Below are 25,784 nucleotides of genomic sequence, written 5' to 3'. Positions count from 1 at the left end.
CTTTGGTGTGCCGCGAGGAGGTCATGTCTGAGTGCAAAGGCTTGTGAACACAGGCTTTCGTAGGCCACATGTCAGTCAGTCAATCAAGCAGTCAATAAATAAACCTGGAAATAAAATTAACTATCAGTCAGTGACAAACAAACCAACGTAGCTCAGTTCACCACCAAGTCGCACAAACTCCATATCGATGAATTTTACCAATTTCGTTGTAGGCATACTTTGTACAGTGACAATAAAGAGATTCATTCATTCATATCACCTAAGCCAGCCCTGTGTTCAGTTCAATAATTACGCTAAATAAACACAGGCAAGATGTATTGCGCAATTAATGGTTCAGCAAAAGCAAATTTATTTTCACAATATAAAACACATACAGTACATCAAGCAGCATATCTGCCTATGGCCCACATACTGAAGCCAGTAGCTGTACTACAGAACAGTGATACTGAGATAAATTGTAACATATAAACATATAAATTACACAATTAAATACAAACACAAGTAAATAAAATGTACTGACATCACAGCAGCCTTGGGCCATTTTGTCACAAGCAAATAGTTGAAATAATGATTGTGATGAAATCTGAGGCTGTTTGTACATAGTTGTTTGGTTCATGTTTAACAATAAGGCCTAACATAAACCAAGCTACACCAGTTAAAGGTAACAAATGACAGAAACGTGAAGTGACATGTTAAAAACATGAAAAGTTAAACAAAAACACACTTGAATTCAATACAAACAAACAGAAATGTGCCTGATGATGCAATGTCTTAAGATTGAGGAGAATAATTGACTCCATTCAAAAGCAATGACTGTACATACAAATAATAATCATTTTTGAAAAAAAGATAAAACTAGGGTAAGCCAAGCATGACTAGCCTGCTTTGCAAATAATCATACTGACAGTGTCATATTTCTATTTTTTCCACCATGGTTTTAGTTCACTGTAGAGTACTGACACACACACTGTTTCCTATGCCACATGCTAGATAGTCAGTCGTGGTTAAACCAGAAGGTAGTGGACTGAACATGAGTTGTGAAAGGTAGGTAAATAAATAAATAAATAAATAAATAAATAAATAAAATGATAGTAAGCCGAATGCCACACTGATTTAACTATACTGCATTGCTAAAATGCCATGCGGGGGTTTCAATAAATCCTTTCAATAAATCAGGTTGAACTTTGCATGATTTCTTAAGATTACCATGGGTTCGTTTAATCTGCATGACTGCAAATGTGTGATATTTTTTTTACGGCAGAAGTGTGGATGCAGGTGGTGAGTACGGTTGGTTGATTGGGGAGCCAGTCAAAATAAAAACTGATTAGAAGTTCTTGTGACATTTATCAGAACATGTTTCTAACCAAACTACAAATAAATACGTAATTCTGGATACATTCTTAGCCACTGGCATTCAGAGACCACTGCTAGGTCCATATGCATGCTCCGCAATTTCATTGTCAAATATAATCAAACACGGTATAAAATATATAATCATATATCTATATATTTATATATCTCCTAAACATCTCTTGTGTGATATATGTCATATTTAGATTTTCTTAAATAAAATACTGCATCAGGCATTGGAGCTCTGATACCATTTCTGTCTAAATTCTGTTTGGCCGACACCATAACATCTGAACCGACCACAACTTCCAAACAATTTCTCTCCTTTTTCATTTCCATTTGATGAATTACCATGTCCCATTTTCCACAGTTGACTGCTGGACGAGCGGTCGGTTGGCACACTCTGGTCAGGAGGATGTGATGGGGTGTTTATTGATGACGAGTTGCCCGTCTGCTGAGGTTCTTCTCACCAGGCCATGGGAGAGGTCACTCCTGGGCTGCGGGGGTTTTCAGGGGCTTGGGTTTCGTGCAATGCACGCTGTAGAAACACCAACACATAGTATCATCATGTAGAAAGAGAGAGAGAGAGAGAGAGGAAATGTTGCATCTTGTGGGCAAATCACATAACACGATTTAGGTCCAAGACAGCAAACCAGGGGTGTGTTTCTCGAAAGCATAGTTGTTAGCCAGTTAGCAACTTGGGTAGTTGCCAATGGGAAATTGCGTTGCAAACAACAAAAGTAGCTAACATAGTTAGCTAGTTAGTTTCGAGAAATGAAAAAAAAAGATAAAACTAGGGTAAGCCAAGCACAAAAAAAAAGATAAAACTAGGGTAAGCCAAGCACTCCTTCAGAGCAAGAGAGTAGATCCGAGGCATTCTGAAGTAAAGTCCTTTACTCTTTTACATGGTACTCTACTATCTTGCTCTTAACATAGTATCATCACTTCAGTTCAAAGTTCAGCTTCAGGATTACGGTCAGAGTCTGGATCGCATGCAATGCACGCAGCAGAAAAAACAACACGTACAGCATCATCACTTCAGTTCAAAACTTGTTATTACAGTATAGCTAACTAAAACAAAGTAAATATGTAGTAAACTACAACTAACTACAACTACAACTAAGCATGGGGGGGAGGGACGATAATTATAAGAGCTGTTCTAAAAACTGATTACAACAACCGCTAAACTACATTTAATTACAAAGAGGCAAAACTAACCTAGGCAAAATTAAAAACACTATTTTATAACCTTGCCTTGTCTGTTGCAATGCACGCTGTGAAATGAAGAACACATACTGTATCACTTCAGTTCAAGATTGTACTGTACAGTCAGCTTGTTTCCCTATCCACTTTCATTCATTCATTCTTTCTTTAAAAAAATATATATATATTTTGGGCTTTCTTGAAAGGACATTTTTTCATTATTTCCTGAATATCATATGCAATTTCACACATAATAAACTCGTTTATAAATAGTAAAGCTATACAAAAAACATTGTAAAAAAGGATGTTTTAGAACGTAAAACAGGGTGTCTCTCTCTCCCAATGCTAGTCATTTTCTCACACTGCCATGTCCAATAAAGCCCCCAAAACCCCCAAAAAGTCTTTAAAAAACAGTAACAGGTGACAAGTTGAGAACTTAATGTTTGTTTAGCATGATTTAGCACTAGCAATTGCTACCAAAATAGTAATGGTGCCTCCCTTGTAACCTTGGATAATGAATTGGATACATTTCTGTGTAGCATGTTTGTTGTATTGTACTTCAAACTGGAGGTGTACCATGAATGTACGTGTACCACAAACCTGGAAGCAAACTATGAATGTCTCTACGTAAAACTTCGAGATGAACTAAGTAATGTGTCTGTACCTCAAACTTGGTAGCCTGGTTCACACCAGATGGTATGTGTGTAACTCCGGTGCCCCCTGACGGAGCAGAGCCACACACACCTCTGCTCCGCCAGGGGGTGCCGAAGCTGAAGTCTGTTGTGAACCAGGCTACAAACTTGGAGGTGAAGTATGAATGTCTGTGCACCGCAAACTTGTGAACTGTGAACTGCATGAATATCTGTGTAATATATTTGCTGTAAAATGTACCTCAATCCTGCAGGTGAATTATGAATGCCTGTGTAATATGTTTGTTGTACCGTACCTCACACTTGGAGGTGGTGAACTCCATAAATGTCTGTGTAACATGTTTGCTGTACAGGTACATCAAACTTGGCAGCAAACTCCATACATGTCTGTGCAACATATTTGTTGTACTGAACCTTAATCTTAGCGGTGGTGAACATAAATGTCTGTGTACCTCAAACTTGGAGGTGAACTCTGCGAAGATGCCAAAGAAGGCCTCTATGGTGGTGGCCTTGGCATCCTCGCCGAAGTAGGAGGCCACCTTGCCGAACTCCTCCATGGCCCGCTGCTGCAGCGACTCCAGGGACTGCACTGCGGGGTGGCTGTTCTCCAGGAAGCTCTGGGATAAGGAGGTCAAGTCAAGGAGGAACTGGAGGTCAACTGTACAGTAGGAAGTAGGAAGAATTCTGCGCGCTCTTGTAACTTGGCACCCGGTGGATTTTGAGCCAGGTATGGCAACTAGGGATGGGATATCGGTATCGGTGTATCGGTATCGGGTTCAGATATCAACATATTTCAAAGATCGGATCGGATCGGATCGGAATTTTCCCAAAATATCGGAATTTTCCTGATACAGACATTGAGTCAGGTGCAATGTTAATTTGAAATTATAACACTTGCATATTAGTTTTCAGGATGGGATTGTTACTTTTTTACTTGTTACTTTTTGCTTATTAATTAGTTTCCAGTTCTTCTTACTCCCTTTTCTGACCAAATAGTCTGCTTGGGCCTAAACCCATGCGTATATGTGCTTTTGGTATTGGATCAGAGTAGTATCGGTATCGGCAGATACCCACATTTAGATATCGGGATCGGATCGGAAGTGAAAAAATGTGTATCGGTGCATCCCTAATGGCAACCAATGACCGTGACTGTTTGTCTGTCAGTGTGTCTGCCTGCAGTGTTTAGAGGCACCTGATAGTGTCGCAAATCGATTCTCGGAACATTGATGATGGGCTAGACGCGAAACGTTTGTAACCCACTTTTTACTTTTGTTTCTCTTTATTTTCAGTTTTTAATACAGTTTCACTGATAGCATCAAGCTCCTGTGTGCGACTCCATATACTGCACTATGAAATGCATGTCCAGTATCTTATCTGATCTCAGGTCCAAGGCTCCCTACACACACACATTTACTGAACGTCTTTCTACAGTCCTATCAAAGGGACACGAGAAAAATGTCTGACCAAATCACACTAACAATTTGCTATTGTTAATCTTTTCTAAATTTGGTTAGCTCCTTACTTTTTAGAGCCAGTGCTTTTTTGATGAACGCAATGCAAAATACTGTAACACAGACAGTCAACCTCATCTTCCCTCCCAGCCAAGGTGTTCAATGACAGTATGCTTTGAAAACATTTTCTGGATAGCAGGGAGGTTGAGAAAAATACATATGAATGCATTGTCTGTCTTAGAATACTCTTTGAACTGTACTTTTCAAGAGGCAAAACCTCTGAAATATTAACCACCACACTGTCACTGGGACCTGCAGTGGGAAAACAACAGATCATTGATCTGAACAGCTCAATGAGAGAGAGAGAAAGATAAAGAGAGAGAAAGAGAGATACAGACAGAGAGAGCGTGTGAAAATAACCTAGAGTGTGTGTGTGTGTGTGTGTGTGTGTGTGTGTGTGTGTGTGTGTTTCTCACATGTGTTAAATAAATAAACCAATTCTCTGTGTGAAAGTGAATGAATGAAAGACAACAGAGAGAGAGAGAGAGAGAGAGAGAGAGAGAGAGAGAGAGGGAGAGAGAGGCAGAGACAGAGAATGAAAGAAAGAGACAGAGAAAGAGAACGGAAGATAAAAAGAAAACAAGGGCCCTACTGAGCATCATGGGAGAAAGGAACAGAGCTAGAATGAGACAAATAAAGCTCAGGAAGTTTTGCATGTGCCATATTATGGACCAGCCTAGGAAAATAAAAAAAACGAACAACATCGACCCCTGGGGACTGTTGGCCCACTGGGAAATGCCCTGTAGGCCTTTTTAGATGCGTCCCAGCATCTCTATAAGAGGGTCTGTCTGTCCGTCCGTCCGTCCGTCCGTCTGAAACGCATTCCTTCAATTGTTCCTTCCTGTGGCCACAAGGCGGCAGAGTTGCCATTTTGGACCGGAGCGAATGCGTGCAAGCCAGAACGTATGCTATGTGTTCCTGTGGCCACAAGGCGGCAGAGTTGCCATTTTGGACCGGAGCGAATGCGTGCAAGCCAGAACGTATGCTATGTTACCAAACAGGCAAGACTAAGGGTGCATCCCAATATGTGACCTTGCCTCCTCCACTTGTGCTTGTCTCCTCGTCCCGCCTCCTGGCCCCTCCTCCGCGGAGAAAACGATAAAGTTTCCCAGCTGTCAGCCTAGCCACAACAACTTTTGAGGGACTGTTTTTCATTCACCATAACAATTGCACACGAGAAAAAGACTCTACAATTGAGCTTTTGCAAGATATTGAGATATAATGCTGTTGTCAGTGATGTCATCATGACGAGAAGCGAGTGGAGGAGGCAAGTAGGCAAGGTCCCATATTAAGATGCACTCTAACTGACGAAGCATTGAGAGACAACTGAGGGGGGCATTCAATTTTCGCCATTGTTTTGCGTTTGGACAATGGGAGGGAACTTTATTTTGGTTCGTCAGAAACTAGCGGAAATTAACGATTTAGAAGTCGGCAGGCAGTTTTTGACACAGATGTTTGTGCTCGGATAGAGGGGCGTTTGCATTGCACAACGCTCCACGACATGGAACCGTAATTAGTTGACAGGCGACCCGCAGCGCATATTCTACAGCTCTTCCTCTAAACGTGGACCTGTAACATTTGGTTAACTTTTTCTTTCTTTCATAACATTCACATTTTCCTCCGCTTTTCCCCAGTCCACAAACTCGGGTTCAGAGGTCTGTGTGTAGCCTACGAGCCTCCCTTTTAATATTCCCAGCGAGTTTAGGCTACTTAGTTCTGCCTTTTCACTCGAACAACAAGTGGACAGCTGGGCCATTTGACATACGGTGTGTTACTCGTATCCTACAGAGGGAGGTTTTTTCGTTGGCGGGCTCGTACCCCACAGGTGCTTTTCGTTGCGCTCAGAGAGAGCACAGGAGAACCCGTCTTTCGTAATTGCTTTGCAGTCGTGTGCATTTGATAAACTCTGGCACGGAAGTTCACTGTTTTGTGCCTTGACGGTGAAGCTGGTATTGAAAAAAAGTCCATAATTCACCTAAAGGGTGAACCCATAAGCGCATGATTCACCCAAACGGTTTTATTTATTTATTATTTGTCGATGTTTAGATTCTTTCCCACATGCACATAATGCTGAAATGGCGTGATACTAAAGGTTGTTAGGCCTAATAAATGTCTGGTAATTTGTAATGTAGCCTACTTCATCTAGGCTATGTGAAATTTCAAATCATAGCCTATGGTTCTTTTCCAAATCCAAGAATGATGATAAGCTTATTATACCCTAAACTGCAAAAAATAAAGCCATGTCTCGCCATTTTGCTGCCTTGCTGCCTGCCACATTATTTGGAGTGTCCATGATGACCAATAAACAAAAAGTACATCCTCGGGGGGGCGTTGACAGGCTAGGAGGAGGCCAGGGGGGCGTTTGGGGGGAAAAATGGCATAGTTGGAAGTGGCATAGAGGGACGCATCTGTTGTCCGCCTGTAGGCCTTTTTTAATAACTGTTAAGCACACTAAGCTGCATGTCTTGTATGACTTGTGTAGCAGCTATACAAATACAGTTATCATTATTATAGATGACTAATCCGGACCAGGTAGTGTTGTTTTGTATTTGTACTCAAGTTTCTGCTGCATGCCCCCCACCCCTTCTCCTGTCTCACCTCCCCTGTCATACACAAGCTTGTTGGGCACTTCAATATACCCTGAGGACTGTCTGGCCACCGTGAAATGGCCGGTAAACAACAAGTGGGTGCTCATTCTGTCAGAAATATTAAAAATAAAAGAGATAGGACTAGCACTCCTTGTTGCACAAGTCGACACTTAAGAGGGTTAAGACCGAAACGTCTGACGGGCAATAAAGTACAAGCAACTAGCAGTGCTGTCCTGCCTCCTTCATTCTGTATGCCAGATGACTAATCCAGGAGTGCATTTCTCACGAAATTGTTAGACAGTTAGCAACTTGGGTAGTTGCCAATGGGACATTGCAATGAAAACAACAAAGTAGCCAATGAAGTTAGCATTTCCAGAAATGCACCCCAGCACTGGAAAGGATACGCTCATGACGGCAGCGAAGTGATCGTCGGCCGTGGCTGGTATCTTCAGGCAGGCCGTGCGGATGTCGTCGATAGTCGAGTGCAGGTCTGTGAGCTCTGTGGTGATGGCTCTCTGGTTGACTGGAATTGTCAAAAAGAGAAAAACACGCACATCCGTCTCAAAACGATTGAGTGCAGGAGAAGCAAATATACCATGAAAACTGAAAGAAAAGTCGACACCAAGCTCCCTTTTCTCACATTTTAATGTGACGTTTCAGGCAGCATGCCCTTCATCAGTCACATCGGTGGCCGAAACGTCACATCAAAATAAGAGAAACGGGAGCTTGGTGTCATGGACGTTTCTTTCAGTTCTCTGGTTGACTGGTGCAAGTGGAAAAGAAGAACACAATTGAATACTGTTTTTACATTTCCAATCAAACCAAATACCATACAACTCAAGTAATACAAGTCAAATACGATCAATGGTGCGACTCATATGCCAGTGTGACTTATGTATGTTTTGCTCTTCTTCATAATGTATTTTTGGCTGGTGTGACACACACTAGGGTGTGACTTATATTAGGATCTGACTTACTGTTGGCACACACGCTTCAGTATTTTTCTATGCTGACATGCCGTCTACACTGTGCAGTCTACAAAGTACAATGGTTCTCAGTCGGCCTGAGCGCGTCTTCAGAGTAGACTGCTAACGAGGTACCTCAATTGGCTGTCAGCCTGATTGTCAATTAGAGCCTAATGAGAGAAGCCATGTGATTGGTTTGATTGCTTAAATGCCTGATCTATTTAAATCCCTGTGCAGGGAGAGTGGGAAGGCTCATTTTTAAATGTGTCCTAGCATCTATATAAGAGGGTATATCCGTCCGTCCATCGGTCAATCTGTCTGTCTGTCCGTCTGAAACGCATTCTCTCTGAGTTGTAATTCCCTCCTGTGTCCACAAGGCGGCAGTGCATAGACGGAAGCATCTTTGTCCGCCTGTCGGACCTGTTGTTTCAATGCACATGCATGCAGGTTGTGCCATCTGGGTTCATTTTGGTGGTACTAAGAAAGTCAACACCATCACTTGTGACACCATCACTTTCCGTTCTTTTCGCTTGATTACTTTTTGTATGAATGTTTTCAATTTTCTTACCCTTTCTGTATATAGTTTTTGCACTTTTTTTGGGATTTTGGTTGATAAATATCTACACATTTTTTCACCCCTTATTTTTGTGGCACTGCCTGCCATTAATTTCCGTTAGCCACGAGGCTACTCTCCAACAGAGAGAGAGGGGGGAGGATCATGAAACAATACATAGACCTTATGTTCACCACCATGGCCGCTGACAGCTTTGGCTGGGCCCAGGACAAAGCCATGAGAAGGGCCCCCTCACCCAACACATGCAGTGTAATAAGGACCCAAATCTGGGCCCCCACTCTCCCTGGGCCCGGAACAAGTGACCCCTTTGTTCCCCCTGTCAGCATCCCTATTCTCCATTACTAGGCATCTTTCGAGGGCAGAAAAGCCATGCCAGCACAAACGCAAAAAAACACATAAATAAACACGGGCAATTAACTTTTGGGATGTGCATACTCTACTACAACACACTTCAACTGTACTGTACAGCTGGACCAACATATGGTGGAAAAAATAAAAGCAGCAACTTGGCCAGCTGTTTCCTTCATTGGATACAGTTCAGCTGTTGCCATGTCAGTGGCATTCCCTTCGAAAACACTAAGGTGATTTAGAGTTATATCTTTTTTTTCTTTTTTTTATGATGCATTTATGTTTGCACAGAGCAGAGCAGAGCAGAACAACTTGCTCATGAATCCACAATAGGATATCTGGGATTTAAACCTATCTCCTCTTTCTCGATTTTTTTCTACCCCCAAACTACAGTGCAGACTGCATGCATCATTTCTCAGTTTTCACCCTATTCTTGAATACTGAACAGCCACATCTTCCCATCTTGCACATGGATAGTCTTGGAATGTAGCATAAATGTCAATGTCCTGTTGATGGAATGTACCTTTAGCAGCAAGTGGCACGGTCGTAAGGTCTCTGGCAAAGTTGAGAAGCTCTGGGAAATGTTGGCATAGTGATTTGGCAAGAATGTGAAGAAACGTCGACTTTCCATCCACGGTTTTCGTTGTGCTCAGCTTGAAAGGACAAAAAAGGACAAATTTAAAGTTTAGAAAGGGGCCAATCATCAGAATGAAGCATGACTATATGAAACCAAGTGAGGAGCTAAATACATACCTCAGTGAGAAAGTTGATTTTAAATCCAGTTGTCCTAGTTGATTTAGGCTGACCATTGTTCAGATAATTCCCCATCGCCAACACAAACTGTGAGCAGAAACAATCTGCTGTGAGATGACTTGACATGAATGCTGTAAACCTGGGTTAGCCACAGGACAAAAACTGCTAGGACAATTATGGGAGCTCACAATGATGAATGCTTTATGTCATCTTACTCACTGTTGGTACAGTTGTCTAGTTAAATCTAACTAAGGTACAACACCTAATAGAAAAAAAACGTATATCCGTCAAATGGTTTTACAAAGAGGAAAGAGGTTTAAGCGACACAGATAAGGGCCTACCGTACACCTGCTTCCTTAAATAAGCCCCTGCCACGTACTGATGATGCCCTGAACAGTCCATGAAAACTCTGCCGATTTTACAGAGGTTTCTTTTTTTCTTTCATGACTGTGAGCTATTGTTTTACTATGAGGCTACTTAGCATCCACACAGTGTCTGGAACTCTGTGCACAATTTTCATTCAGGAGTGCCCCCTGCTTCCTGAGTAGCCAAGCAAAACGCTGACAACAAAATTCAGTCTGTCAAATTAAGTCAATTTTAGGTAGTAGGGGCATTTTTCTTTCACAACCAGAGTTATTTGGCACACACACACACACACACACACACACACACACACACACACACACACACACACACACACACACACACACACACACACACACACACACACACACACACACACACACACACACACACACACACACGCACACACACAAACACACAAAGAGTTTGGAGGTCTGTGGTATATTTGCTTCAGAGAATACCCCCTTCCACCTGAAAATAAAATCCAGTCTGTCAAAGTCAGTCAATTTAATATAAGAGGCATTGTTGGACTGTAAGCCAGTGTTTTATTTTACTACAGGGTTAGTTGGCATCTGCGTGTGCACACACGCACGCACGCACACAGTTTGGCTTCCCTCGCTCTGGAAATGTTTTGTATTTTTTATATGATATATATTTTTTCACCTCCAGGATCTTTGCCAGTTTCTTGCTGCTCTTCAGCTCCATGGAGGCCTTGTAGACACACTCGTACCCCGCGCTCAGCTCTTCCACCTTCTCCTGCAGCGTGGACTTGAAATGGAGACTCCGCAGTCTCGTCTTGTACTCGGGGACGGCTAACATCTGCATCAAACACCAGAGAATTATAAAGTTAAAGGTATACTGTGTATGATTTTTAGTAGTTCATTTCCAGAATTTATGCTTCCCATTCGCAAATGTTAACTTTTTCATGAATACTTACCACCACTATCAAATTCTAAGCATTCATTATGACTGGGAATTGCACTTTTCATACATGAAAATAGACATTTTTATCTGTAAAACGTACTGTACTTTGGTCATATTAGTGAATATTGGTTTATTATTTAGTAAATATTCATGAAAAGATAAAATTTGGCAATAGGCAGCACAGTTTGAATGGGAAGCATAGTTGCAATACCTACTCTGGTCACCATCCTACACAGCGCACCATTCAAGTACTGGATGTAATTACAACACTAGTAACATTACATTTGCCTGATTTTCATAGACTTCAGATCACGTACCGCGATTCTGGTCTGACAAGGACTATCATGATTAGTGTTTCCAAATGGCCTGGTTAACCTGCCTCCCTCGGCTTGCTACTGGTTGAGGGCTGTGCCGAAGGTTGAACCAAACATTTCTTAGTCCCAATAGAACGTCTCTGCTTAAACCACGTCACTGCCTTGAACACGCCTCTATCCAAGGACGGTTGGAAATGCTCAGTTGATTGGTTCCAGACAAAGTGGGTGGAGTTTCCCGCTGTGGAGGGAACGGAATCCTCATACACAAGCTCCTGGCCCTAGTGTGTGTAGCTGAGCCGAAGGTGTTGCGTCACCGCTAGGGCGGAGCCCGGGTAGCATTACATTACATTGTTGTAACCATGTAATATCATAGAGCTGGTGTTGTAATATTATCCATAACAGCACTTCTACTTTTACATCATCTGTGCACACACAATCACATAATGCATACAGCATGACAGGACAAATGTATCATCAAGTAATCTGTTGAATACAGTAACTGTCTAGGAGGTCAATTATGTGGGGTTTTCTTCAGGTTATTTTCTATGCATTCATAATTTCACATGTTTCACAGAAATGACACATTTGCCGAAAAACTCTGCTCTCTCTCTCTCTCTCTCTCTCTCTCTCTCTCTCTCTCTCTCTCGCTGTCTCTCTCTCTCACTCTCTCTCATACACACACACACACACACATGCACGCACGCACGCACGCACACAGACACACAAACACACACAACATGACTCGTTTTTGTATGTATTTCTATTTGATGGTCGTGGAAGGCATGGAAGCAGCTTTTATGTATAGTATGTACACACACACACACACACACACACACACACACACACACACACACACACAGACACACACACACACACACACACGACTTGTTTTTTGTATGTATTTCTATTTGATGGTCGTGGAAGGCATGGAAGGAGCTTTTATGTATAGTATGTACACACACACACGCGCACGCGCACACACACACACACACATACACACACACACACACACACACACACATACACACACATACACACACACACACACACACACACACACACACACACACGTACACTCTCTCTCTCTCTCTCTCTCACTCACACTACAGGACCCTCACCTGTAGTACGAACTGGTCTGGTTCGCTGAGCCTGCTCAGGTCCTGTGTGAGCTGGTAGTGACGGTACTGTTTGACCTCCTCGTCATCGGGGGCGTAGAGCAGCAGCTGCTTGATGTGGGCGGGCTCTAGGCGATGCTCCGCCCCCATGGTCATCAGCACCTGACGCAGCTCAGACGGCGAGAGCTTCAGATGGGCTATCAAGATGGCTGATGGGGGAGGGAGGGAAGGGAGAAGGAGGAGAGGAGGAGGAGGAGGAGAAGAGGAGGAGGAGGAGGAGAACAGGAGGAGGAGAGAGAGAGAGAAGAGGAGGATGGGTAGAGGAAAAGAAAGAAAGAAAGAAAGAAAGAAAGAAAGAAAGAAAGAAAGAAAGAAAGAAAGAAAGAAAGAAAGAAAGAAAGAAAGAAAGAAAGAAAGAAAGAAAGAAAGAAAGAAAGAAAAAGTTCACAGGGAAAGAAGGACGGAAAGGAATAAGGACGAAAGAGAAGGAAAGAAAAATGGTTAGTTAATAATCTTGGAGAAAAACTGTCATGTCATGTCACAGGTTTGAAATACCATTGAGATGTCATAGGCAAGGCAAGAATAGAAAAGGACAAGAAATAAATGTGTTTGAATTGGGTTTAAATTCCATATAATACTTTGAGAAGATCAATTTATTCAAAAGTACTTTTTCCCATCAAAATCTATATCCCCTATATTTATCCACACACCATTTCCTGCAGGTGTCTTATCGATATGCTACTGTTAAAATTGATTCTATTACAGTTGACTTGGTAAAAAATTTAAATACTTGTGATGTTAACATGCTATGCTTAGAAATAAACATACTGTACCTGCTGCCTAAAACATACAGAAAATAATGTACTTATTAGTAATACAAAAAACAACAAAGGATGAAAGACTGTTCAGAGTTTTTGAAAGTAAAGGTTTGTACATTCACAAAAGCTATACTCTAGTGAAGCCCTGAGGAAGATCCCATGGTGGATCGAAACTTTGACGTTTGCTAAACAATAAAAGTATGGCCCTGCCCTGGCTGAAATGGTAGGGCACTGCACTACTACACCAGGAACCCGGGTCCGATTCCAGCCTGAGGTCATTTCCTGATCCTCCCCCATCTCTCTCTCCCACTCACTTCCTGTCACCATGTCTCACTGTCCTGTCAACAAAAGTATACAAACCCCCAATTTAAAAAAATAATAACAAAAAAAGTATGCTTTTTGAAGGTCATAACCAGTCTGCAGAGCACTCTCACACTGTCTCAGCAGGGTTAAAATCCCATGAATGTGTCTGCTCACGTCACGTCTGTTTTTTTCCCTGCCTGACTGACTCACTCACTGATGCTTATCCCCTCCTACGCCCGCTGCCCTTAACAATACCTTTCAATACACCTCCTTCAATACACACTTACGTAGCACACCTCTGAAGTGGAACACACTGACAACATCCGCAATTCATTCTACCTGCCAGTGCCAATGCCAATGCACACCAGTGTTGCCAGATGGAAAATGCTGAATTATCGTACCAAAACATCAAAATTATCATTTTTGGGGGCTTTTTAGGAGGAAATTATCGTACAAAACCCAAATTGCTGTGTCAAAGCATCTAAAAGAACTGAATGACAACTCTGAAATTATCGTGCATCATGTTTTTTTGATCGTACAGAGGACAAAATGGACAAAATGATGGTACAAATATGATCATTATCGTACATCTGGCAACACTGATGCCAATGCACACCAACCAACTCTGCATATCTAGATGTGTGGAACGCCCTGTATGTGTTCACCTCCGCCCCCTTACAGTACGCTTGTTGCTGCTCGTGTTGGAAACGAGTGAACAGCGAGCAAGCGTGTACCGTGAAAGCCCCCGTGTAAAATCCCACACAGCTTGCGTTTATAGTGTGTTGATACCGCTCTCTCTCTCTCTCTCTCTCTCTCTCTCTCTCTCTCTCTCTCTCTCTCTCTACTACGCCTCTGCTTCCAGTGGGCTCGCCAGCCTGAGCTGAGATCAGATGAGCTATGTGGAGCTGCTGAACCAACGTCTCGTCACGTCTAAATATGGCAGATTCTCCGCGCCCTCCATACCTCATGATTTCCGGCATGTACGTGGTTTTGTGACAGGTTACCACAGCTTTTTTCCAATTTTCACCCCCACACCTTCACCATTTTCATAGCCTACTACTGTATGTGTTTGTATATCCAGCATCTACAGCATACTTGTGCTCAGGCTTCAGGATTATTTATTCCCTGAAAACCTACAGTAATGCACACTGAGAGAGACTTCTGATATAAAAGATACACCCTAGTATACCTAGAGGTATTCACTTACAGGAGAGGTATTCCTGATTGTTTTTGCATGGAATGGGGAGTCCGTCTAAAATGTGTAATGTCTTTAAATGTGTAATGTATAACTTTATGTGTATTTTACAAATCAAATCAAATCAAATTAAATCAAACACGCAACACCTCTGGTTATGTGGTGGGTGGATGGGTCGTGTGGTGTGTCCTCTGCTGCCTCCACAGCTTGTCAATCCTCCTCTACTTCTACAGCAGCAATCCCCTCTCTGCCCACAGACACACACCCACCCACACACACACTCATGCTTACGTATGTATACTCATCCTAGTTAAATAATCCGCCACACTACTGCTGTCTTATTGTTGATGTATGTCCCAGAATTTTTTTTTTTTTTTAAATCAGTGGGTTAGGGTCATCTTACATCATGGCAGAAATGCGTTGGTGAAAAAGATGCACTCTATCTTCTATGTCTGCAGCTGATTACCTATGCTGTCTCAAAGCCCTCTGGTACAAAACTGAACGTTTTCTGCAGGAAAGGCTGTGAATGCGGCCCAAATTTGGGCTGCAACAACATGGTTAATTTTCTCCGTCCAAGAGGGAGAAACTATGATACGATACGATACGATACGATACGATACGATACGATACGATACGATACGATACGATACGATACGATTATACTTTATTGTCAGTTTACACTGAAATTCATTTTGCATCCCTGAGCAAGACTCGTTTAAGACAGGATATACACATAACATCACATCACAAGACAAAAAACAGAGGACACTGGCCTATATACAGACATACTCAAGTCTCTGGAAATTTGGCAGGTGGGTCAGCCAATTGTCCACTGCTGAGGCATCCACAGCTTGTGATGAAACCTTCTCCACTTTTACTGCAGCAATCCCCTGACCGCCCACAGACACACACCCACACGCTCATGCTTATACGTAGCGTGCTACAGTAAACCAATTCTCCACACTACTACACTCCATGTACAGTGCAATTTGGTGGGTCTGACTGTGCCTTGTGTGTTGACAAATGCTTTCTTTCTGCCAGGTTAACATTCTGTACTCGTTAAACTTAAGATGATTGGGATCTGCCTGTGCCCAATCTCAGTAGCATCTGGTATCATGATGTGAGTTCAAGCATCGGTATGTTCCAGCCTACACAGTAAATTCTGCAGTGCTCATTTAACACTTAGAGAGTTCATTTGAGTCCATTTGGACTTAAATGAACTCTGTAAGTGTTGAATTAACACCACAACATTTACTGTGTATGCACTGCCATTTAAAACTAAAATGAGCAATCAGAGATCGCAATCTGGCAACGCTAGATGCACTCAATGATGTGTGTTCAACGTCCCCTTCAGACAACCCACACATACACCACGGGTGAACTGGACAAGCACAGACAGACTGACTGACAGGGTCCATTGCAATACCTGATCTAAGCCCTCCGGTGGGACAGGCAATGAACCACACATGGGTAATAAAAAATCATTTTGAAATTATTTTAGAAACCGATCAGCAAACAGATGTAGACAACCGTGACAGTGGAAGCGCAGGCACAGTTGACAGGAAGTTGACAAAATGCGTGGTTACTGCACCACTTCGCCTTGCTATGGACGTATAGGAGGGGTGAGTGGAGCTCTCAACCCTGGGGCCAGGACCATCCCGTATTGGTGGTGGGGGCCCTATCTTGACCTTTCCGGGCTGCAGGGGGGTTGGGGGGGTTGTATCAGTGTTTTGACTTGGGGTCCTGTGTGCAACTGTTCCACCACAAGCACAAGGTACTGGATTTTAGCTATGTTGTATAGCTGCATAAGTGCTGACTGCTGAGCAGTCTTCTTTTGAGTGTTACGTTCACATTTTTTGTATTTACAAAACTCTAGATAATAGTCTGTCTTGGCACTACCTATTCGTACTCACAGGCGTTGTAGGCCTTCTTACGCGAGAGGATCTCCACCACGTCTTTCTTTTTGAAGGTCTCGGGGATGAAGGCGGGCTCTGGAAGAGACACTAACACATTTAATCACAGCGTGAGCATGGCGTTCTCCAAACACTGGCGGGTAGGGCATATCTTTTTTTTTACAAATAGAACAAGCGAGAGTTGATGATGTTTTTCGTAAAATGGGTGGAGATGCCGTGATGCATGCCAGTGAATGGAGAACGAGGAACATGATGACGATGATGACACATTGACTCAAGGAAGACCATTGGGCACAGACGGAAAACGGAGACACTGAAAGAATGCAGACACAAACAGATTGATATGAAAAGTGAATCATCAAATTGAACGAACACAATGCAGGTTATGTTATGGTGGGGTTATGATTATTGTTGTTGCACAGTTATTTACTATAAAATGCATGCTATAATTTTAGTCCGCAATTAAAAACGTGATTTTTAGAGAGCAGTTCTTCTATGTATGGATTTAGTAATCACTAAAATGGAATATCAACCTGTTGCGTCAACTGCTTTGGTAATGCAGATTTCATCTCTGGTTGTATCCCGAGCTACTCTATACTGTGAAGCTGTGTTTTTGTATAAAATGCAATAACTGTCTATTAACAAAAACACCAGAAAATAAAACAGACTTTTATTAAAGGTACACTGTGCAGGAAATGGTCAAAAAAGCTACTGCAACTATGTTGCTCATTGAAACTGGACTGCCTACTGCCAAATTTGATATTTTCATGAACGTTTAGTAAATAATAAACTAATATTGTTTAGTATGGCCCAAGTGCAGTCATTTTTGCTGCTAAAAATGTTTATTTCTGGACATTCAAAATGGCGGACCATGGAGAAGATCCCCCTTTTCATGTATGAAAAATGCAATTTTCCCAGTCATAATGAATACTTATAATTTCATGGTGGTGGTAAGTATTCATGAAAAGGGTAACATTAGTGAATGAGTAGCATGAATTCTGGAAATGAACAACTAAAAACCTTGCACAGTGTATCTTTAAGGTCAGATGAACACCAAACACAAATAATGTCTGCTTCTGGAATTGTGGGATTGGAATTGTAGTAGGCTACTACGTAGGTGCCCCATACTCTGGGAATAATGGACACCTTCTAAGCCAACCAGAACATGTCGTGTCTGTTCATCGGGTGATAATGTATGAGTATAATGTATCGTTCCAGACCAGTGAAATGAGGTGGGACATGGGACTTCTCCTACCTGCCATATTTCAGCTCCCACCTCAAAGTGTTCCAGCCAGGCAGTTGAAGTGGGAATTCTACAACCATAGCAACTGCCACAATTTAACTGATTTTAGCAAGGTGTTACGATGCGATACAAAAGAGCCAAAATAATGAATAGTTCTAGTGTGTGTTACATTCATGTTGGCGCAATGTCACACCATAACACCATGGGTCCCAAGTCCCATCTCCCACTAGTTTGGACTGAGTCTGGAATGCACCATAAGTGCAATTATCACATACAGCATGATAGAGTAATGAAGACAAAATGACATCCAACTTACTGGAACTTCTCTGTGTACCAAAATGCAACTCCAAATCAAGGTACTTGACCATGTCACTTAGTTTGTCGTAGTCTGGATCTTCTCCAAGCTAGGGGTAAAAAAAGAAGCACCACTTATATTAGACATGATGACACATTCTCTATATGTAACTTGAAAATGTTTAGTCGGCCTGCCATGTGGAAAAGGCGTTGGCCTAATAGATCCTCTCCAGAATTAAATAGACCCGATTCCCATGTCAGAATTACAACTGAGGAACTCTGACAGAAGAGGGATAGCCATGGCTCAATGGTTAGAATGCTAGTCTTTAGATAAAAGGGTTGCAGGTTCAAATCCCCCCCTTAAAAGCCTGTGAGGTGCGCGTATATCCCCAAAAAAGCAATTGCCGTGGGTGCAGGACATCAAGAGAATGTATATGAAAAAAGGAAAAAATATCCACACACCACAAAAGCTCCCTTGTTGTGATTTACGGTAATAAATGAAATGTTGGCACAACGTATGGTCAAATCCCCCCCTTACCATCACCATTATCCATGATCGCTTTGGATGAAAAAGTACCAGCTAAATGTAACGTAATGCAAAGAGCAGATGTCATCTTTTCAAGCCACAAAAGAAGTCCAGTTGCCTACAAGTTAACTCTTTTGACTGAGGGGACCTGGACGAATGAGAATCTTCACAGGCAATACATCACAGCACGCTTCAGTAGTCTGTCTCTTCTGAAAATGTTGTACTGCCATATCAAAACTGCAATTTTACTACAGTATTATTACTGCAGAATACTGCAATCCTGCAGTCTTCATCTTTTCCATGCACTGTATACCCCACATTACAAACATCTAATGGAAATACATTCCTTCATCTAAGATGACCCTGTTAGGAACTAACTCATGAATGCAGTCAAACAAACGCCGGCTGTGTTAAAATTATGCTGCAAAATGGACACCGTTACCCAGAGGCTATACACTTACTGGGCATAAAACAAAAAAAATGGAAATGGGAGTGAATAATCTGTAATGGATTTCAAAAATATGCAAATTATGGCTCCAACAGATGCAAAACTGCTGAATATGTACAATTGCACATCACATTTAGATACAGTATGCGAGAGCACCAGTATTGGTCTCTCCTTCCAAAACCACTATACGCTATCATTCATATTGCAGCAAATACTCCCATGTCATGCAATCAGACATCCAAACAATGTTTGAACCAAGCGAATGACAAACATCCACATTCTGTGGAAACACTTATATTTATTTTGAAAGTACTCTAATGAGTATCATTTAGCCAATTTGAATGCACACTGATTCAGAGTCAACCAAAAAAGACAACCCAGAGTACAAACAAATAATGACTGAGTAACAGACGCCAAACAAACTGTATAGCAAACTGTACTGTGGCGCAACAGACTGTCGAGCAGCATAAGCCATTGAACACAGCAGATGTACAAAAATGTTGAGTATGGAGAATCCTACACATAATGAATTGGACCACCAATGAAAGTGACATGACTAATGTAATCAGGTTTATATTCATCATGCAGGATATGATATTGTGTGGGTGATATCAAACCAGGTTGCCAATCTTCTGGTTGAAAAACCAATCTTCAAAAGGCTACAAAAGACTTCAAATCTTTTGTCCATATGTGACATAATCATATTCACTAGTTCTCCACTTGTGGCTCAAACCCGCAACTTTCCAATCACGGCAACAGTTCAGCATGGCAGAGCAGGCATGATAGGCCAATAGCTCAGTGGCTATCGCATCGGTATGAGGCTTTAGGCTAGATATGGCCACAGCCTAGGGGACCCCACCTTGTTGAGTACAGTTGGTAGACATGCTATCCCTAACAGAGCACAGCAACCTGTCACCTTGGTGTCTTTGCCAGGCCATCTTAATTCGGCCCTGACCACCGAACTCTGTCAGTTGGCATCTGTTACACACATAGAAGATACAGCCATTGGCCCTGCCGTGGCCAACCGGTAGGGCACTCATCTACCATGCGGCTGACCCGGATTCGATTCGCGGCCTCTATATCCACTCGTTTCCTGTCCAACTCTCACACTGTCCTGTCGAATAGTTGAAAAAGACACACAAAAAAAAACGTTTTAAAAAAGAAGATACAGGCATTGGCCTGCGCTTACCTGTCCCCAGATGGTCCCCTCAGAGTTCTCCACCTGCTCCCAGCGCAGCCTCTTCACGCTCATGTGGTTGGCGTCCGAGGCGTTCGGCGTGGGCTTGGGCAGAGGAGGGGGCACGCAGGGTGGGGGCAGGGGCGGAGGTGGGGGCGGGGGAATCTTCTGGGACAGTGCACTCTCGTAGGTCTGGCTGGTGGGCAGGGAACTGTGGCTCTGCTGCTGCTGGGCCCTGGAGGACGAGTGTCCACCGCCGCCGCCTATTCCACTCACCCCTCCTCCTCCGACGCCTCCCCCGCTCTGGCGCGTGTGGAAGGACAAGGAGGAGAGCTGGGGTTGAGGGGGGTTGGGGAGGATGGGGTGTGGAGTGTGAGGCTGTGAGGAGACAGCGGCGGCAGCGGCTACCGCAGCAGCAGCAGAGGAGCGCGGGGGCTGGGGGGAGGTGTGGGGAGACGGCATCATGGCTGTCTGGCTTCTGTGGTGCGGGTGGTGGAGCTGGTGGCTACTACAGCTGCTGGGCTGCTGTGATGATGATGATGAGCGTGGCTGGCCAGAGGTGCTTGTTGCTGGGTTGGAGGACTGCGCTGCTGCTGCCCGCTGGTCCTGGGAGGTGGAGCGGTGGTGGTGGTGGTGCTGGTGGGTGGTGTGGGTGACGTGGTGACGGTGGTGGTGGTGACGCCGGCTGTGGTCCTGCAGGTCCTCCAAGGTGGGCAGCACCTTCGGTCAATCAATCAATCAAAATGAATTTATATGACACATTATTATCATAATCATCCTTCAATGTGCTTGAAACTTAGTAACATATTTAGTACTATAAAAATAAATAAATGGATTAATTCAAAATATTAAAATATATACTATATATTTATAAGGCTATATGAACATTTGACAACTGCAACATTAATACACATGTAATATAATGCAAAAAGTATACAGTATTTTTTCAGTAATGCTTGCAGTAATATCCACAGTAATACTTCAGTAGTTACGGTAAATACAGTACCTTGTTGAGTGGGGTCCTGCCTGCCAAGAAGGGACACGGCGGGGGTGGCGGTGGAGGCACGGGGATGATGGGGTGGTGCTGGAAGGCCAGGGGCGGCTGAGGCATGGGCAGAGACAGAGGCAGAGGCAGAGGCTCCAGGGCCAGCGAGGAGAGGGAGAGGGAGAGGGAGAGGGGCGGAGGCGGGTCGGTGAACTGCACGGGGGGCGGCGGGGGCGGGGGGCTCTGGGGAGGGGGCGGGATGTGGTCGGAGCCGGAGGAGTAGGACAGGGAGTTGGTGTCGTCGCTGCTGGCACTGTGCATGTCGCTGCTGGCGTTACTCAGCTGCCGACGCAGAGCGGTGGCGGCCTCCTGCTCGTCCTGGAAACTCATCTGATTGCACAGTCCAAAAAAAATTGCAGTGTTAATTCAACACGTATATAGAGTACGAAAATACAGGCTGTATCTCAAAATCAAGGATCCTGGCCTTGCGAGGACGTGAAATGCCCAGTGATTGGACACTCTTTGGTGAATTCCGCGGAGTATCCAATCACCGGGCGTTTCACGTCCTAGCAAGGCCAGGATCCTTGACTTTGAGATACAGCCACAATCTCCCGTAGAAGATGTTACATCGACACTCTACATGTTGAATGGACACTGTATTTTTTTACTATGTACACACACACACATACAATGACACAACAAAGGTAAACAAAAAAAAACCAAAATGTACTGAAAAACGTATGTTTACTTAACTATTAGTTCACTGTTCCTAGAGGTACAACAGTGCTGCAATGTATGTGCGAAACTAAGGGTGCGTTCACACCGAGTCGGTTACTACACCAGGCAGTGAAATTGTTATTGTGACGTGGTCAATTTTCACATGGCAAACAATACAGCAAAGGTAGGTCACAAAGACTGTACTGTGGCTTTTGTGGCACTTTGCTTTCACATGCGCCTAGGAACCAAAATCGATTCAGTTGAATTTTCATAATCAATATCTGCCTGAATTCATTTTCAATTCTTTGGTCCTTTCCATTGACCTTTCCATTCTTTGGTTCAGACTGAGGTGAACTTAATCAAGTCTCAGGTCAACTTAATTTAGTACACACCAGTCCTAGTTCGATTCATGCTTTCAGACTAATGAAACTCAACCAAACCTGGAGCTATTGATAAAAAAAAGGACCAAAAAACGAACCAACATTGATCTGATTGATTTCTCATCCGAGTTTCTTGGCTTTAATGAGTATTGAAAAGTTAATTGGTGCGAAATTAACACACCTCTATTTGGAGTGCTTGTGTATCCAAGTTTGACAAAATCTTTCACAACAATTAAAATGATCAGCTGATCACCATATGTACAGTTTTTTTCCTGATTTAACAGCATTCTAACAGCATTTCTCACCATCTGCCAATGGTGTGAAGACACCCTAATCCTTAGTCTTAATAAGGACAGGTAAGGAATGGACATTTACACTTTAAGCATGGACGCTTTAATCCCTTAAGACGCGGCTTTATACATTTGTTGTTACCAGTATGGTAATGGCCAAGTCGTGGTGCATTACGAAAGGGCCTGTGTTGTGTCATAGTATTGTAATGCTATGGTAGGTACATTTCAATGACTATTAGAGCGTGCCACATTATGATTTATAGCTATAACATAAATGTAAAATGACTCCTGGGGCATATTCCAGAAAGTGGGTTTCGCTACTTACCTGGATACGTCAACTCAGCGCAAGCGGTAAATCTCCTAATAGAAGAGCCCCATAGGCTTCGTTGTGTAGAAGGAAGGAACCCAAAACACTCTTCTCCTGAGAGGTTTACCACTTAACTCTGACTTAACCTATCTGGCTTTTGTTGCCAGACCATCTACCTGAAATACCCCCCAGGGAAGCTCAAAATAACACAGGGTGTGAATTAATATGAAGAATAAACCACAGCTGACCATAGCAGCTTTTGTTGTTTGTTTAATTATGGCAAAATGTAGCCTGGTGAATCGCCCCATAATAGTTTATTCCCTTCGTTTCAAAAAGAGCCTGGCCGTAGTTCCGTTGCCGTCTCACACGGATCTGGCCTGACCGAAGAGCGAGAAAAAAATCTGAAAACTCTTCTGAAGATTGAATCAATCATTGGCATCTCATTGTAAAAAGTTGTGGTTGCTGAATGGTGAGGCAAGATGTCTAAGACAACCGTGGCAATTACACGATGGCCAGACCCTCAGCACAAAACGAAGTGAAGTAGGCCTACAAGGGACCGATTTACCAGGATAGGGCAAATGGGGCAAACTCTACAAAAGTCTAACTCTACAAAATCTACTACTACTAAAGTTTTGTGCACGAACCATCTGGTGTTGGTTTACCTGTTTGTGTTTGTGTGTGTGAGTGTGTACAGGTACATGTGAGACACATGCCTCTTCATAGTCGTTCTCGGCGCCCACAAAATCGTCAACGATGGTGACACGGTGGCCCAGCTGCTCGCTGAGCGCGTCCAGGAACTTGTCGGTGTCTCGGCTACGGGGCGGCCGCGAGAATGTGAACAGCTTGCGGCGGCGAGAGAGTGGGCTGGGCAGGTCGTCCATCATGAGAGGGAAGGTCGGCGAGTGAAGGGGGCTGTCCAAGGTCACGTACGGGTTGGACTCCACGCTGCCAGGGGAAGGTTCCGAAACTGGAACTGGAACTGGAACTGGAAGCGGAGGTTGGTAGAAGTCGAAGTGGGAGCTGGGTTCCTTCCATGTCAGGGAGAGGCCGGACTTGCGGGTCCCTTTTTTGTTTTGTTTTGTTTTGTTAGAGACAAAAGTACACAAAGCAGATACAGTAGATCAACTGGGATTTCTCCAAAGGAAATACTTCACCCTCTGTCACATTCAACAAATTTCTTCTACAATCTTCATCATCCATCATCTCCTTACAGTACACTTACAGTACACTTATAATACTTACACTTATAAAACTTATAAGAGACACAACTATAATACTTAAACATGTACTTATAAAACGTGTAAGACATGTATAGATAATACTTATTAAGCTTATCGGACATATCCAATAATCATTATACTGTAAGGAAGCATGGGCATCTTAACCATGAAGTGTGCACTTATCTAGCAGACGTGACATGTAGAAGCATTGCTGATGAAGAGCTGAAGACCTTTCACTTAAACTATAGAACAACCCATCAAACCTTGGCCTGACTAAACAGGAAATGCCTGATGTCAAACAGGAAGTGTTGTTTGAAAGTTAGGGTGTGCACATCCACAAAAAAAATCAGTAATCCAGGTGCCAGAGAATGGCAGTAGACAGTGTGAGAGAGTGATCTGCACACTGGGTGTAAGCTCCCGGAAGATCCCTGTGGTGGATCAAAGCACTGTCGTTTGTTAAAGGGGTATGCCACTATTTTGTGGGCTGAATATACGTTGAAAATCGTTGCCCTGGGTTTATAAAGGTGGTAAAGTGTCTTATTTTTCACGTTGTCTTGTTTTAAAGAGGGAGTATCTAAGCTAGTGAGAGTCAATGGATCACACATGTTACAGTGATCCATTGACTTTCACTAGCTTAGCTTCATACTCCCTCTTTTAACTTGTCTTAAAACAAGACAACCCCTAACATAAAAAATAACACACTTTACCACCTTTATAAACCCGGGTCAACAATTTTAACTGTATTGAACCCCAAAATAGTGGCATATCCCTTTGAATAATAAAGTATTTTCTTGGAGCTTACACCCAGTATGTAGACTACTCTCTCACACAAACAGGAAGTGTTGTCCGGAGGGTACCTGAGGAGAAGGATGAGCGCGGGTGTGTTTGGCCCTCCGGATGGCCACCGCTGCTGTTGGACGGGGAGGAGTGGTGACTCTGCTGCTGCTGGAAGGATGTAGCACTCTTTCCTGTATACATACCCTCCAGCTCCGTGTAAACTCCTGACATCTATGGTTATCATATTGGGGGGGGGGGGATGATTAGATGGTGGCATTAGAGACGCATAGAGGAATCAGAAGCAGTATTTGCGGTGTGGGGAAAAAGTTGGGGGGTTCAGTCAGTCAGCATTGGAACACAGAAGTACAGCAGGCTTGCAATGTGCTGTGTCTGCACAGAGGCGCATCTTGTCACCAGGCTTGGCAGGCAGCTGCTAGGGGCCCCCAAGCCCCTGTATAGTGAATAACAGCTCACACTTAACTACATTAGTGGCAATTTTGTTTCACATTTTCATCCTTTGAATTTTCGCTTGG

At 43.2% G+C, this 25,784-nt stretch overlaps 1 protein-coding gene across 1 annotated transcript in view; it reads right to left on the bottom strand.

Moving 5' to 3' along the window:
• Window positions 1-325: 325 nt before the first annotated feature.
• The window catches only part of grid2ipb (glutamate receptor, ionotropic, delta 2 (Grid2) interacting protein, b), a 72,472-nt gene continuing 47,013 nt past the window's right edge, over window positions 326-25,784 (bottom strand). The window contains exons 15-27 of the mRNA XM_063220904.1: window positions 25,332-25,482; window positions 23,968-24,317; window positions 21,582-21,950; window positions 20,588-21,295; window positions 18,447-18,534; window positions 16,888-16,977; window positions 12,662-12,867; window positions 10,969-11,124; window positions 9,943-10,029; window positions 9,713-9,842; window positions 7,707-7,825; window positions 3,656-3,820; window positions 326-1,888 (exon numbers count right to left, since the gene is read on the bottom strand). Coding sequence (XP_063076974.1) covers window positions 1,817-1,888; window positions 3,656-3,820; window positions 7,707-7,825; window positions 9,713-9,842; window positions 9,943-10,029; window positions 10,969-11,124; window positions 12,662-12,867; window positions 16,888-16,977; window positions 18,447-18,534; window positions 20,588-21,295; window positions 21,582-21,950; window positions 23,968-24,317; window positions 25,332-25,482 — 2,691 coding nt within the window. The 3' untranslated portion in view covers window positions 326-1,816. The remainder of the gene's footprint in view (window positions 1,889-3,655; window positions 3,821-7,706; window positions 7,826-9,712; window positions 9,843-9,942; window positions 10,030-10,968; window positions 11,125-12,661; window positions 12,868-16,887; window positions 16,978-18,446; window positions 18,535-20,587; window positions 21,296-21,581; window positions 21,951-23,967; window positions 24,318-25,331; window positions 25,483-25,784) is intronic.

The sequence above is a fragment of the Engraulis encrasicolus genome, chromosome 17 (assembly GCF_034702125.1).
Source record: "Engraulis encrasicolus isolate BLACKSEA-1 chromosome 17, IST_EnEncr_1.0, whole genome shotgun sequence".
NCBI classification, from domain to species: Eukaryota; Metazoa; Chordata; class Actinopteri; order Clupeiformes; family Engraulidae; genus Engraulis; species Engraulis encrasicolus.
Note: the sequence above shows the minus strand (reverse complement) of the source record. Positions and strands in the feature narration are given on the sequence as shown.